This window comes from Vicugna pacos, chromosome 15 (assembly GCF_048564905.1).
Source record: "Vicugna pacos chromosome 15, VicPac4, whole genome shotgun sequence".
In the NCBI taxonomy this organism is placed as follows: domain Eukaryota; kingdom Metazoa; phylum Chordata; class Mammalia; order Artiodactyla; family Camelidae; genus Vicugna; species Vicugna pacos.
The window spans coordinates 38,790,235-38,805,778 of record NC_133001.1 but is presented as its reverse complement, the minus strand read 5'-3'; the positions used below and the strand labels follow the sequence as shown (position 1 = coordinate 38,805,778).

At 37.2% G+C, this 15,544-nt stretch overlaps 1 protein-coding gene across 4 annotated transcripts in view; it reads left to right on the top strand.

Moving 5' to 3' along the window:
- The first annotated feature begins 144 nt into the window (after positions 1-144).
- The window catches only part of BIRC6 (baculoviral IAP repeat containing 6), a 193,619-nt gene continuing 178,219 nt past the window's right edge, over positions 145-15,544 (top strand). For all 4 annotated transcript variants that reach the window (XM_015242776.3, XM_031684939.2, XM_031684936.2 and 1 more), the window contains exon 1: positions 145-492. In XM_015242776.3, the coding sequence (XP_015098262.2) occupies positions 168-492 (325 nt within the window). In that variant the 5' untranslated portion in view covers positions 145-167. The remainder of the gene's footprint in view (positions 493-15,544) is intronic.

Below are 15,544 nucleotides of genomic sequence, written 5' to 3'. Positions count from 1 at the left end.
CCCGCCTCTCGCTCCCGCCCCGGGTCCCGCCTCTCTCGCTCTCTCCCCCTCCCCTGCCAGCCTCCCTCCGAGCTTGGCCCCACTGGGCGCGCGGCCGACGTCCCGCGTGCGTGCCGGCGCCTGACTTCACTTCCGGCTAACGCGCTCCGCTTGCCCCCTGGCCCCGGATGGTGACTGGCGGTGGTGCTGCACCTCCCAGGACTGTCACTGAGCCGCTTCCCAGTGTGATTGTGCTGAGCGCAGGCCGGAAGATGGCGGCTGCGGCTGCGGCGGCCTCGGGCCCGGGCTGCTCCTCAGCGGCGGGGGCGGGAGCGGCTGGGGTCTCCGAGTGGCTGGTGCTGCGGGACGGCTGCATGCGTTGCGACGCCGACGGGCTGCACAGCCTCTCCTACCACCCGGCGCTCAACGCCATCCTGGCCGTCACCAGTCGCGGGACCATCAAAGTCATCGACGGCACCTCAGGGGCTACCCTGCAGGCCTCGGCGCTCAGCGGTGAGTGTGCGGCACGCCGGGCGGGGACCGGACCCGGCGCGGGAGGAGGACGCCAGGGAGGGAAGCCGCCCAGCCCGGGGCTCGGCCTCTGGAGGAGGGAAGCGGCGTGACGGGAGCTGGTGGCGGAGGGCAGGGCTGGGGGCTCGGGCCTGGCTCTGAAGGGAGGCCCGGAAGCTGAGGGAGGAGGACCTTAGGACTTGGCTTTTTCAGCGGCTGCAGCTAGGGAGGAAAGATGGGTGAGGCGGGGAGTGGTGGGAGTTGCCTTTCGGGCCTTGAGCGTCCGGTGTAGGTTGGTCCTCTGGGAGAGGTGAGGAGGCCCCGGAACTCGGCATTGGAGAAGCCCAGGCCCCCAGCTAGGTCCTGGGGAGGGTGTCCGTACTGCCTAATGCTGGATCAGAGACCGAAAGGGTCGCAGGGTTGGTACCGACTTGAGAGGCCGGTGGCGGGAGCCGAGCGTCCGAGCCGGCATCCAAGCCCTCCCCTCTTGTGGAGAGAAGTGGTTCCGCGGTTGTTCCTGGGACCCACAGGTGCGGGGATGTACCGCCGGCTTCGCGCCTGGGGTGGGGGTGGGGTGGGGTGGGCCTGGAGTGGGGGTGGGGAGGGAAGTAGGCGGGCCAGCTGCCTGAACTGTTCGGTCGACGACTTTAGGACTCGGGCGGACGCCATGGAAGACTAGACCTTGTCCCCTAGCTCGGGGCTTCCACCTCCTCCCCCCTCCCCAACACGGAACGAGAAACTCAGCACCTGCGGTGTGTGAGGTACAGATTCCTTTGGGTTCATTAGGAGGTGAAACTTCAGGTCCTCTCTGCCTGTTTTACCACAGCGAGCCGAACGTTGGGATACGGAGGCGTGTGTGAGACTCACTAATGGAGAAGAGCAGTTCTGGCTGGTGTAAACGTTGGTCCAGGGGCGCGACTTTCAGTATGTATGAGGTCAACGCTCAGTGGGCTAGAGTGGAGGGTTTTGGAGCGCCCCGGCCAAGTTAGATTTGGCCGAGATGACATTTCATTTGCGGTTGAATGATGAGGCTTAATTTAGATGTTACAAATTGAGATGGAAAAGTTAGTATACGAGTAGGGTAGACTCATGCACAGAGATGTAATGTATACGACTGTCTGCATTTAGCCAAGTGGAAGTAGTTATGTGGCCTTACTAATTCACTTGTATTTTGACAGAGACACATAAGAAAAGAAGGTTAGTCTAGGTTACTGTATGAGGCACTTAGGAGTAAATGGCTATTTAGGGATACAAAGATAAAGGATTTAATTTTGGTTGATGTGAGAGTTGTGAAAGAAATGGATTGCGTATAGCTATGAAGTATAAACCTGGAACATAACTAAAAGATATCTAAGAGGAAAGTTTGTATTGTAGCTTTGTGATTTTTCTTTTCTTGGCTTAGGTAAAGCACAGAAGTGGTATCCCAGAAGTAGCAATGAGCATTTACTGCAACTTGGTCATAACGGCTTGTCACTCTGTATGAGAGGATGATTCTCATTAGTAATTGGTTATCTTTCTTCTTAAACTCACTTAAATGTATTTCATATAGGAAAAGGTGTAAACAATTATGTTGGACAACCATATATTCCTGACTCAGTTTAAAAAATACAACATTACACATAGAGTTGAAGCCTTCTGTGTCCCTCCTGGACTGCATTCCTCCAACTGTCTCTCTTCCATGAGCATTATCCTTAATTTGGTTTTATCATTTTTATACATGGCTTTATGTTTTTAGTATGTACCTTTATCTTTAAACAATATCAAACACTGTCTTTGATGATTTTAAACTTTTAATAAGTGGTATCATAGTATATATATTTGGATTTCTATAAAAAGCCATATTAACAAAAGTTAAAAAATATTTCAATAGAAAGAGGAGTCTAACAGGGTCTTTTTATGTCTGGAGGACATATTTCAGAAAGATTATATGTGCCAGAGTTAGTTATAAATGACTGGGGAGATGGGACATACATGAATGGGCCTGTTCGTGAAAGGGAAGAAAATAGCCACTCTAATGGTAGATTGCTAAAAGGGAGAGCTTTAGGTGTACACTGTAAGTGAAAAGATAAATGAATAAACTGAGCACTGATTTGGGATACTTTAGTTGAGAATGTTGGGGCATTTAATTAGAAAGTATGGGATTGGATATGATGGTGGATGGCCATGCATTGGGGATTGAGTAGTATATGATTAAAAATATGTAGACAAGCTCATGACAAACAAAAGGATTACAAAAAAAGTTTGAAAGTGACAATGGACAAATTCTGAAGTGTTTTCATATATGAGAAGTACAGTTTATTCACAATAATTAACAGAAGTTGCATAGGATCCTGTGTGTGTTGTTTATTCAAATGATTTGGGACAGAATGCTGCATTTTATGTTTTGCCTGGAATATGTAGGTATTTAATAGGTTTGCTTTTAATGATGAATAGAAGGTGACAGTCCTATAAATAGAATAGGGAGAAGGTGCCAGTAGTGACCGTGGTCCTAACATGACCTCTCTTTACAGTTCATGGGCAGTGAGCCACCTTTTCTACCTTAGAGGAAAGACGTCTTTGTTTAAGGGATAAAGAGTGGTGTAATCATGGAGTTTTATTGTGTGTAAAAGTAGTCTAATGGTTGGGTTCAGTTTATAGGGTTATGGGTAGCCTATTAGTGTAGATTGGAAATTGGAAAAATGGGAGCAGGACTTGTATGTATATGTATTCAATTGGGTGGCAAAGACGGTGAATTTTTAACTGTCAATTAGAACATATTGTCAGATTGTATCTGACATAAAATGTTTATAAATACTCTTTCATTAGTTTAAGAGTCATCAGTATATACTTAGGTTAGGCAAGTATTTGCTCTCTGTTAGTGTTTAAGAGTTAAGATTTCTAAGTCTCTGTGCTAATTTCTTTGGCTTGACCTTCAGTGACCTCCATGATCTGGCCTGTACGAGTCTTTCTAGTTTTGTCTCACTGTTTTGTTTTGTGAAACTGGTTCATTTAATTTCCTTTCCTAATTCCAGTAGTTTTACTCTTTCTTAGAATTCACCAGTTCCCTCCAGATTAGACAAATCTTATCCATTTTTTCAAGACTTAGAGCATATCTTAACTTCCTTATTCTTTTAGTCTGAAGTGATACACTGAACCGCTAAGTACATATTGTCCTATTAATGTGTATTTTAGTTATTTGGCAAGTTAGCTGTTGGTGGTATGTTTTCTGTGTTGAACTATTTCTATATTGTTTTATTTAGTTTTTTGTGAATATGTGGTATCTGTTTAACTATTTCAAACTCCTTGTGGGAAGGAGCCTTGTCTACTTGTTTATATCCCCTCCGCAGGATGCCTAGTATGAAATATTAATAAATATTTTTGATTTGGTGTATGTATACTAATGAGTGTGTTATATGGATGCTTCCTTACATATTAACTGCTCATTTTTTGGCTTTTTTTTCCTTAAATAGACTATTTTTTAGGGCAGTTTTAGGTTCATAGTAAAATTAGGCAGATGTTAACCACTATATATAAAAATAGATAAAAAACAAATTTCCTCTGTGTAGCATAGGGAACTATATTCAGTATCTTGTAATAACCTTTGAAAAAGTATATGAAAATGAATATATGTATATATATGCATGACTGGGACATTATGCTGTACACCAGAAATTGACACATTGTAACTGACTATACTTCAATAAAAAAGATAAATAAAATTGAGCAGAAAGTATAGAGTTCTCATATTACCATTTTTCTGATCCCCCCATCAACACCTGACACTACAGTGATATGTTTGTTACAGTCAATAAACACATCATTATCACCCTAAGTCTGTAGTTTATGTTATGATTCACCCTTATTCTATGGGTTCTGACTGTATATGATGTATTGTGTAATATAATTTCATTGAAATCCTCTTGTTCTGTATATTTTCTCCTTCCCCTCTATTTCCTGGCAACCATTGATCTTTATACTATCTCTGTAGTTTTGCCTTTCCTAGAATGTCATATAGTCGGAATCATATAGTGTGTAAGCTTTTCAGTTTGACTTCTTTCACTTAATAGTATGCATTTAAGTTTCCTTCATATCTTTGCATGGCTTGATAGCTTATTTCTTCTAGCACTGAATAATATTCCATTGTCTGGATGTACCACAGTTTATTTATCCGTTCACTTACTAGAGGATATTTTGGTTACTTCCGGGTTGTGACAGGTTATGAATAAAGCTGCTATAAATAGCTGTGTCTAGGTGTTTGTGTGGACGTAAGTTTTTAGTTTATATGGGTAAATACTAAGGAATGTCACTGCTGGTTCATATGGCAGGAGTCTGTTTAGTTTTGTAAGAAACTGCCAAACTCCCTTTAAAGTGGCTATGCCATTTTGCATTCCCAGCAGCAATGAATGAGAGTTTCTGTTGCTTCACAGCCTCATCAGCATTCGATGTTGTTAGTGTTTTGAATTGTTGCCATTCTCATAGGTGTGTAGTGGTATCTTATTGTTTTAATTTGCAATTCCCTAATGACATGATATTGAACAATTTCCACATGCTTATTTGTGGACTTGGATTTGAAAAATCAAAATAGCTCTACATACACCACTTGACTGTATTATTTATATTATTAGATGTATTCCTCTCTTTAACTTATTTGTTAATTTAGTGTAACAGTTAGGAGAAAGGTTTTAAGTTGTGATCCTGGTTTCTGTCCGCCCCCCCCACCCCCGAACTGTGTAACTTTGACTAAATTATTTAGCATTTCTGTTCCAGTTTCCTCATTTGCAAAATGGGGGTGATGATTGTATTAATTGTGAGGATTAAGTATCAATATGTGTAAAGTGCTTAGAATGGTGTTTACTGTTAAAAATGTTTCTTTAATTTACTTGTAAATCTCCTTTTTTTCCCCTTAAATCTTTGTGATTTTCTCTGTTAAATCTTTTGAACTTAACCCCAAATTTGGACTTCTTAGGAATTTCTATTTACCACTTTTCACCATCCTGCAGAATCTATCTAGTTTTTGCTTTGATGTAAGAGTAAGGTATTGTTAATTTGTTCAGTATTTTCATATTTATTTAATTACTGGTGGTGGTGTTTTCTCTTGCTTTCTGAAATGGAGCCCCTTCTCCCCTAAATGTATAGTGCATTTTACATATATATATATATATATACACATATATATATACTTTTTTTTTTTTTAGTAAGCTTTTTTGAGGACATGTGGAGAGTGAATGGGCTTTATGTTTTAGATAGTCCTGAATTTTGAATTTAGCTCACTTACTACCTAAACTTACTCAATTCCGGCTTCCTCATTTGTAAGTTTTGATTAATATTTAATGGGATGGTTGTGAAGATTTAAGAGGTAAACATTTTTAAAGTGCCTAACACTGCTAGGCTTATGTGTAAGTAGATAAAGAGCGAATGCTGATTCTCTTAAGCCTCATGGGTGCTTAGTGTTGCCATGTGCCTCACTATTACTCTACAAAGTGTTTACTGACTTAGTGTTTTTTTTTCTTTTTAACTTTTTTTAAATTGAGTTAATAGTTAGTTTACAATGTTGTGTCAATTTCCAGTGTAGAGCACAATTTTTCTGTTATACATGAACGTATATTCATTGTCACATTCTTTTTTGCTGTGAGCTACCACAAGATCTTGTATATATTTCCCTGTGCTATATAGTATAATCTTGTTTATCTATTCTACATATGCCTGTCAGTATCTACAAATTTTGAACTCCCAGTCTATCCCTTCCCACCCCCTTCCCCCTTGGCAACCACAGGTTTGTATTCTATGTCTATGAGTCTGTTTCTGTTTTGTATTTATGTTCTTTTTTTTTTTTTTGAGTTCTTTATAAAAACTTAATTCAGCAAATATCTTTGACCATGGGCTGTGACTATGTACTTTGGCTCTTGTTTCAGTTGACTGACTTTAGTAATGCTACATGATGATGTATCTTATGTCAGAGATTTGCTGTTTTATTGGCAAAACATTTTTCTGTAATTAATTAGAGTGAATTAAGATTCTTAAAAATATTTTGCTATATTTTCAAGATCTTCTATATTTATCCAAATTTTTGCATTTACCTCCCACGTTTTCCCAACTATTCAATACTCAAAGATGGTTTTGCTCTAGCAGAGAGTTTATTCTAGTCTTTGTTACTAATGAGAGGCAGTATAAGATACCAGCCTCTAGAACACAACAGCATAAGTCTTGGTTCTGCTTGATCTTGAAGTTCATCTATAAAATGAGGATGATAATATTATCTACCTCTTAAAGTGATTCTGAGAATTAAAATGAATTAATATATGTTAAGCATATAGAATAGTGCCTGGTATATAGTATATGCTCTATAAGTGTTCTTGTGGTAGCAAAATTTGTAGAGTGCAGTAGATATTTTTACTACAGATACTCTGTTGAAATTGCAGTATTTTTTTCTTTCAGTTCTCCACATGTATGGGTGGGAATGTGGTGAAATCTAATAGACGTAAGAGCAATACTTTTGTATTACAGGAGAGATAAAAACTATGTAAGTTATTTGATTTTGGACTTGAAATTTTTAAAAGAGCAAGATGATGTGAAGAGCTGGTTGACTGACATTCATTCATGCATTTATTGAGCATGTGCTAGGCATGGGGGCACAAAATAAGGCAACATTTTGATATTTGAGTGAATGCTTGGAGATGTTTTTAGGTAAACCATTTTAGTGTAAGTACTATAATACAGATATGCAGAATGCTGTGTGAGTATAGAGGAGAGAGTTTCTTCAACCTGAGGAAAATAGAGAAGGCTTCTCAGAGGATGTTGCCTTTATGATTGGTTTGGGAAGATGAGATAGTGGGAGGGAATGTTATGGGATGATCATCTTAAGCCAAGGTACTAGCTTGTGCAGAAACATTGGTCTTTAAAAACATGGTGAATTCAGGAAGTTTTGCGGGGAAGAGGAGTTGGTTGAAGCTGAGAGATAGACAAGGACAAAGTCGTAATATGTTTTGCTAAAGAAGTTTGGACTTGATGTCAGTGGTAGGGTGCCATTGTAGGTTGTGACAAAATTGGTTCAAGCTGATGCCCAAGTGTGAGAAGTTGTGAGATCTGCATGTAACTTAGCTTGAGAGGTAGGAATAAAATAATTCGGTGAATGTGGGGATGAGAGGGATTGACAGGGTGAAAATTACTCATACTTAGGTTTCTACCTTGGGTAACTGGGTGACTGGTGTTTAGTAACCGGAATAAACGGCACAAGAAGGCGTGGTGAGTAGCTTTTGTTGGAGAATGCTGAGGAGCAAGAGGGACATAGTGATTTCAGTTGTGTAAATTTTGACGTTCTTGAAGGACATCCAAGTAGAGATTTTTAGAAGACATTTGAAATTCAAGATTGAAGCTTGAAGATTGGGGAGTACAGATTGGAAAGCATTGGTATCTATAGAGAAAGTCTGGTCTAGTGGTTAAAGATATTGGCTCTGGAGCCAGACTGAGTTCCAGTCTATGATTCACCGCTTATTAGTTGTGTCCTTAGGCAAGATGCTTAACCTACCTCTGCATTTCGTAATTAGCACCTAACTCCTTTGGTTATTGGAAGGATTAAATAAACTGATACATACAGACATGACTTGACCCACCATAAGCACTACATAAATGTTACTTTTTGTACTGGTGTTTTAAATTACACAGTTCAGTTCAACAAGTGTTTGTCTGCCATATGGGGATAATAAGATGAATTTTAAATACACTCCCCCTAAATTTGTAAAGCTTTCTAGAAGAGGTGACGCTTCAGGTGAGACTTGAAAAAAAAGGAATTAGCCAGGTTGAGGGAACAGCATGAGCAAGAGTAGAGCGTGAAGCAGGTAATATTTGTTATAAGTGATTTGTATTAAGTGCAAAGATGATGAAGAGAGTCATGAGACAGCCTGAGGATCTTGGACTTGGTCCTCTTGGGCCATGGCTCCCATGTTTTCAAGTATGAGAACTCCCAGTATAAGGCAAAAAATGTTGGGTCCTGTTATGATAGATCTGTTTTTAGTGTCAGTTAATTGAGAGAATATTGCAAAAAACCACTTTTAAGTAATTTTCATTTTAGACTTATTATCTGTGTAATTTGAAAAATACTACTACACACTTATTTTGGGCTTTCCTCTCTGCTGGCATAGCCTTGAGATTTTGATGGGGGGAAATAAGTTAGTTAACACTCTTCCATTTGCCCCCCAACTTTGGAAATTTTGTTGTTGTCATTTCCTCACTTGCTCTTTTTGTCTTTGTGGGTTTGTTTAATGCCCTCTTTAGTATTTCTTTCCTGTTTTTCCAGTGAGAGTGTGGGAGGGAGCAGAGGTAAATGTGTGTGTATTGTATCCTTGTTGTTTAAGTGGAAATTTAAAACGTAGTTAGGTTGTTGAACATTTGGAAATCTGTCCTTAGGAATGTTAACTATAACTATAGATAGAATGTAAACAATAATAGATTTCTGTAATGTAGTATGTAAAAATAATGGGGAGGAGGGTGGGAGGTTCCTGTCTGATATGTGCATTGTTCTGCTCATAGTCTCATGCAAAATGTCCTTAGCAAGGCACTTCTCTGAGTTATCATCTCTAAAGTGGGCTAGTAATTCTTGCCTAGACTACTTCATCATGTGATATGATAATGAATGGAGAAATTCTTTGTAAATTATACTTCAAATGTGAGGGATACAGAAAAGTTAAGCCAAACTCCTTGGGTATAGAGAGGAGACAGTGGAGGTACAAATGACAAAAAGAATAAGTTAATTGCTATATAAGTATGAAATAGTTTGTGACAAGGGCAGTGCTCCAAAGAAACACTTGTCTAGTTTGTATGTTAAATCAGAGATGTATTTTATAGGAGATGAATATTATGCTTACTTTTTAGAGAAAATGATAGAGATGTTAGAGTGGGGCAGATAGGAATGTGTTCTTTGAGATTTATTGTGAGCACCAGGAATTTAAATCTTTTATGATTTATTTCTGTACTCTACTTTATGAAATAGGAGAGACAAGTAAGACTGGGCAGATGGCACAAAGCAGTGCTTCTCAGTCTTGGTTGCTCATTAGAATCATCAGGAGAGCTTTTAAAAAATACTCTGCTTGTGTCCCAGTATTCTGATTTAAGTGGCCAGGAGTGGAGCCCAGGCATACTTAAATTATTTTTTATTTTTTGTTTTTAAGGCATGGCAGGTGATTCTAATGTGCAGCCAGGATGAGCGGTTCAAACTTCACCTAGGATCTTAAATGAGCAAGTTTATTTGATATGCCTGGAATAAATGAGAGACAGATTTTATTTGAATTGAATAGTATTCTATTTAACCTTACTTTTTTTTTGGTAAGAAAACCTCCCAAGTTAGTTTGTCAGTAAAACCTACCTCATTGTATTTTAAGTTGTATTTAGTGTATATATAATGAAATATACTGGTAAGCAGCAGGACTGTATCACAGGCCATATTTCTGTTGCTTTATGTTTTGTTCTTTTCTGATGTAACTCAGTTTTGCTTGATTTTTTTTTTGAGTTTTTTTTTTTTTTGAGGTTTGATTTTTTTGAACCAATTCAGTACTCTGATACTTTTTTGTCGAAATGCCACTGCAGCAAAGACAGTGACCTCAATTTGGGGACAGGAGGACAGAAGGGGAAAAAGGTAGCTATAGAGGTCAGAGATGGCTGAGGTTATCTGTACCAAATCAACTGTTTCATGCCTAAAATTGTTTTCCTGTTGTATTATGAAAAAAGCTAAGTGTGAGAATGTTGCACTTTACCACATTATAAGCTTAGTTTTAACACATTAAAAAGTTCTTCAAAGCTATAGAAAATGACTCATTTATTCAAAACATTTACTGTGTGTCAAGCACTGGTGATATAGTAGTTAACATAAGTCCTTACTTTCCTAGAGTTCGTGGTTTAGTGGAAAGAGGTATATTACACACATGCACACCTGCACGTACTTTACCAGGTGGTGATAAATGCCATCAGAAATCAAACCGGTATGAGACAGACAGTGGTGGACAGGTTTGTGCTGTGTGGTGTGCTGAGGGAGTCTTGCTCAGATGGCACTTGAGTAAAGATCCTAGTGATATGAGACAGCAGCAAGGCAGATGTCAAGGGCAAGTTTCTGTTGGCCTGTCTTACTGTAGTATGCAAAAACAGCTGGATGGATTTTCATCATATTTGGATGGAATTTGACTTGCACTGACTTAAAATGTAGGCTATGTGAGGAATCTTGAGAAATCTGTGACTGCTAGTCTGGAGGTATGTGCCATCTTCTATATTAAACAGGGAATAGCAGTTTCAAATATGACCTCCAAATAGAAAGTCACAAGGGCACATGTTTCAGATAGTAGAATTGTATTGATTTGTAGCTGAGTTGCTTCTCAGATGGGCAACTTTGTGTAGCAACAAGAATTTATTTATAGATGTTTTAAGGGTTCTCTTGTGCAATATCAGATAGGGATTTTAGTCCCCACATTTTAATTATAGCCAGGTCGAGTTCTTTTTTATTTTTCTTTTAAGTTTAAAAAAATTTTTGAGGGGTAAGGTTTATTTATTCATTTATTTAATGGAGACTCTGGGGATTGAACCTGGGACCTTGTGCATGCTTAAGCACGTGCTCTATCACTGAGGTATACGCTCCCACTGGGTTAGCCAGGTCAGATTCTGAAGGAAGAATATAATCTATGTATCCCAGAGTGACTGAGAGATACAACTGTGAAAAATTGAATATTATATATATGAAAAATATCCCACAATTTCTTGCAGGATGTAAGTCCTTAAAGATTGAGTCCCATCCATAGAAAATTTTCAGTGGTTATTATGTCCTGAAAACTTCTCCAGTTGATGTCAGATACTTAAGATTATGGTAAAATAAGTGGTCTGGTGGCAGTTTTAGATAAAGTGAATAGAGAGAATTGGAACTTGAAAATCTTAATTCCAATAATTCTGTATCTTTCAGAGAGTCTCTTCCATGCTTAGGTAGGGGGTGGTTCTCCTGCCTGGAATAATACTATCCCTGCATTACATTTTATCCGTTTGTTACTTTTTTCTTCATGGACTAGCCACAGAACTTTCCCAAACTTCATTTGCTTTGCACCAAATTCTGTTTTTATGTAAATACTCAGTTAGTCCTTGAATTATATAGTATACTAACAACTTTTGTAAAATTATTTTTTGCTAACTTTAATTATATTTTAAAGGCTTTGTAAGAACCTGACATTAATTTTGCACCCTCTTTACTGACTTTGAATGGTGGTTGTATATTTGGATGTTATGGTAGACTGTTTCAATCATTGAAGTCTGATGCCATCTCAGTGAATATGGACTTTTACAGCTTGTTGTGTCAGTTTGCCAAAATAATGTATTTCTAATGATGTTTTTTCAAGTTTTGTAGGAATACATGTTGTAGATAGTGCACTATTAAAAGGTGGCTGTTTCTTGATGTGGGTATTAGAATTGATAACTAATTAAAAAAACACAATTTCCTTCCTTTGAAAATTTCCATTTTAAAAGTGACTTAGCTTATTATAGGACACCAGATAGACTAAAGGAAAGAGTAGTCACTTAATGATTTCATTACCTAGAAATGGGCAGTTTTAACATTTTGGTATATAACAAGTTCTTTTTGCCTGTTTCTGTTGTTTAATGTATTTTTTATAGAATTTGAATTGTAAAACATTATGGTGGTCCCTCAAATAATTAAAAATTACCATATGAACTTGCAATTCCACATTTGAGTAATGGGTATAAGGAATTGAAAACAGGATCTTGAAGAAATACACAGTGTTCACAGCAGCATTATTCTCAGCTGGACAAAAAGTAGAAGCCACTCAAGTTTCCATCAATGGATGAATGGATAAACAAAATACGGTGTGTATGTATATATATATACAATGAAATATTAATGTTAAAAAGGGAGGAAATTCTAACACATGCTACAATGTGAATGAACCTTGAAGACATGCTCAGTGAAATAAAACAGAAAAGGACGAATACTGTATGATGCCACTTACATGAGGTACTTAGTCAATTTCATACAGACAGAAGAAAATAGAATAGTGGTTGCCAGGTTCTATGGGGGTGGAGGTGGGGACTTGGTGTCAATGATTATGGACTTCCAGTTTTGCAAGACGAGAGTTCTGTGGATGGATGGTGAGGATTGTTTTCCAACAGTGTGAATGTACTTAATGCCACTGAACTGTACACTTAAAAATGGTTAAAATAGTAAGTTTTAGGTAATGGGTAATTTATTACAGCTTAAAAAAATCAAGTTGTCATGTTTATGCAGATCTAACTCTGGATTTTGTTCTGTTCCGTAGATCTAATGTCTGTCCATTTTCTAGTAGCATACTTTCTTGTGGTACTGTAAGCTTTATAGCAGGTCTTAAAAGTCATGTAATGTGATTTGCCCAACTGTATCAAAATTGTTTTGGCTATTCCATTTCCTTTGCCTTTTCAAATTACTTTGGACTCATTTTATCTATATCTCAAAAATCTTGGAGGAATTTTGATTGAAATTAAATTAAATCTAAATAGCAATTTGGGGACTTTTGACATCTTTGCTATGTTGATTCTTCCAGTCCATGACCATGATTTTATTTAGGTAGTCTTTGATTTCTTTCACTGGTCATTTGTACTTTTCAACATACATATTGTGTATACCTTTTGTTAGATATCTGTATCTTAATATTTTATGTTTTTAGAGCTCTTGTAAACTTAAGTTTTGGGTTAAATTTTTGTTTCATATTGATCATTGCTAGCATATAGAAATACAGTTGATTGATATTTGTGTATTTGTTCAGTGCTAACTTGTTAAACTCTTTTGTTAGCTCTAGGAGTTTTTTGTTTTTTAGATTCTTTGGGATTTTCTATATAGGTAATCATGTTGCCTGTGAATAGGGACAGTTTCATTTCTTGCTTTTTTTTTAAAACATTTTTTATTGTTATAGTCATTTACAATGTGTCAAATTCCAGTGTAGAGCACAATTTTTCAGTTATACACAAACATACATATATTCATTGTCACATTTTTTTTCACTGTGAGCTACCACAAGGTCTTGTATATATTTCCCTGTGCTATACAGTATAATCTTGTTTATCTATTCTACATATGCCTGTCAGTATCTACAAATTTCGAACTCCCAGTCTATCCCTTCCCACCCCCCCATTTCATGCTTTCTAATCTGTCTGATTCCTCATTTCTTAACTGCAGTGGCTCAATCTTCCAGTATGGTATTGGATAGGAGTGGTGAGGGTGTAATATTTTTGTCCTATTCCTGATCTTAGTGAGGAAGTGTTCAGTCTTTTACTGTTAAGTATGTTGATAGTGGTAGACTTTTTGTAGCCGTCGTTTATCAGGTTGAGGAAATTCCCTTTTAATCTGCCGAGGACTTTTTTTTAAATCATGAAAAGATGTATTTTGCCAAATGTATCTACTGACTTGATTGTGTGTTTTTTTGTTTGTTTGTTTGTTTAAGCAATTATTCTGCTGGCTTCTACTGATGAATACTGAACCTGGTTTGCATTCCTGGAATAATCATATTTGGTCCTAGTGTATTATTATTTTCATATGTGTCAAATGAATTCCATTTGCTTTTATTTTGTTGAGAATTTTTGCCTCAATCTGTGTGAGGGATAATGGTATGTAGTTTCTTTTTTTTTCTGTATTTTTTTCTAGGTTTGGTATCAGGTTAATTCTGGCGTCATAAAATGTGTTTGGAAGTGTTCCCTCTTTTTCTGTTTCCTGAATGAGATTGTGTAGAGTTGGTATTACTTCTTACTTAAATGTTTGATAGAATGCTCCATTGAAATCAGTTAAGTCTGGAGATATCTTTGAAGAGTTTTAAACTATGAATTCACTTTCCTTATTTCAGATTATCTATTTCATTTTTAATAATTTGGTAGTTTGTGGTTTGTAAGGAATTTCATCTGTATTTTCAAATTTATGTGTGTAGATTTATCTGTATTTATCTGTAACTACCCAGTTACTTTTCTGACATCTGTAGTGTCAAATTTATTTATTTTGACAACCTGAGTTGTCAAATTTATATGCACAGAGTTGTTCATAGTATTCTTCTATTTATCTTTTGATGTCTGCAGGATCGCTCTGGCTCCTCTTTCATTCCTGGTATTGTGGTAATTTGTGTCTTTTTTCTTCTGTGCCAGTCTTTGCTAGAGCTTTATCAATTCCATTGATCTTTTCCAAGAACTCTTTTTTACTTGTATTGATTTTCTCTATTGTTTTTCTATTTTCTCTTGCATTAACTTCTGTTATTATCTTTATTATTTCTTTCCTTTTGCTTGTTTTGCTCTTTTTCTAGTTTTCTTAATAGGAAGCTTAGGTTATTGATTTGAAATCTTCTTCCCCACCCTAATATAAGCATTCAGTTTCTATAAGTTTTACTCTAATCACTGTTTTAACTTCATGTGACATACTTTGATATCATACTTTCATTTTCATTCTTTTAGAAATATTTTCTGAGTTACTTGAGACTTATGCATTGGCCTAAGGGTTATTGAGAAGTATGTTTTTTAATTTCTAAGTATTTAAATGTTTCCCGTTATATTTCTGTTATTGATTTCTCCTTAAATACATTATGGTCAGAGAACATACTTTTAATTTCATTTCTCTTTTTGACCCAAGATATGATCTGTATTAATGAATGCTTGATGTGCACCTGAAATGAACGTGCATTCTACTGTTGATAGATGGAATATTTTAAAAATGTCATTGGTTGATGGTGTTGTTCAGTTTCTCTATATTTTTGCTAGTTTTCTATCTACTAGTTCTATCAATTACTGAAAGTTGAAGTTTCTAACTGTAATTTTGGGTGCCTGTTTCTCCTTTCAGTTCTTTTAATTTTTGCTGAATGTATTTTGAAGTTCTGTTAGGTATATAAACATACATATATATCTTAAACAGTCCTTCAAAAGTCTCCCTTTAATTGGTTAGGTGTATATGTATTTAGAATTGCCTTTTCTTCTTCGTGAATTGATCCTTTTATCATGTAAAGCCCCATGCATGCCTACTTGATCTAAATATAGCCATTCCATCTTTCTTTGATTAACATTGGCATGATACATCCTTTTTCTATCCTTT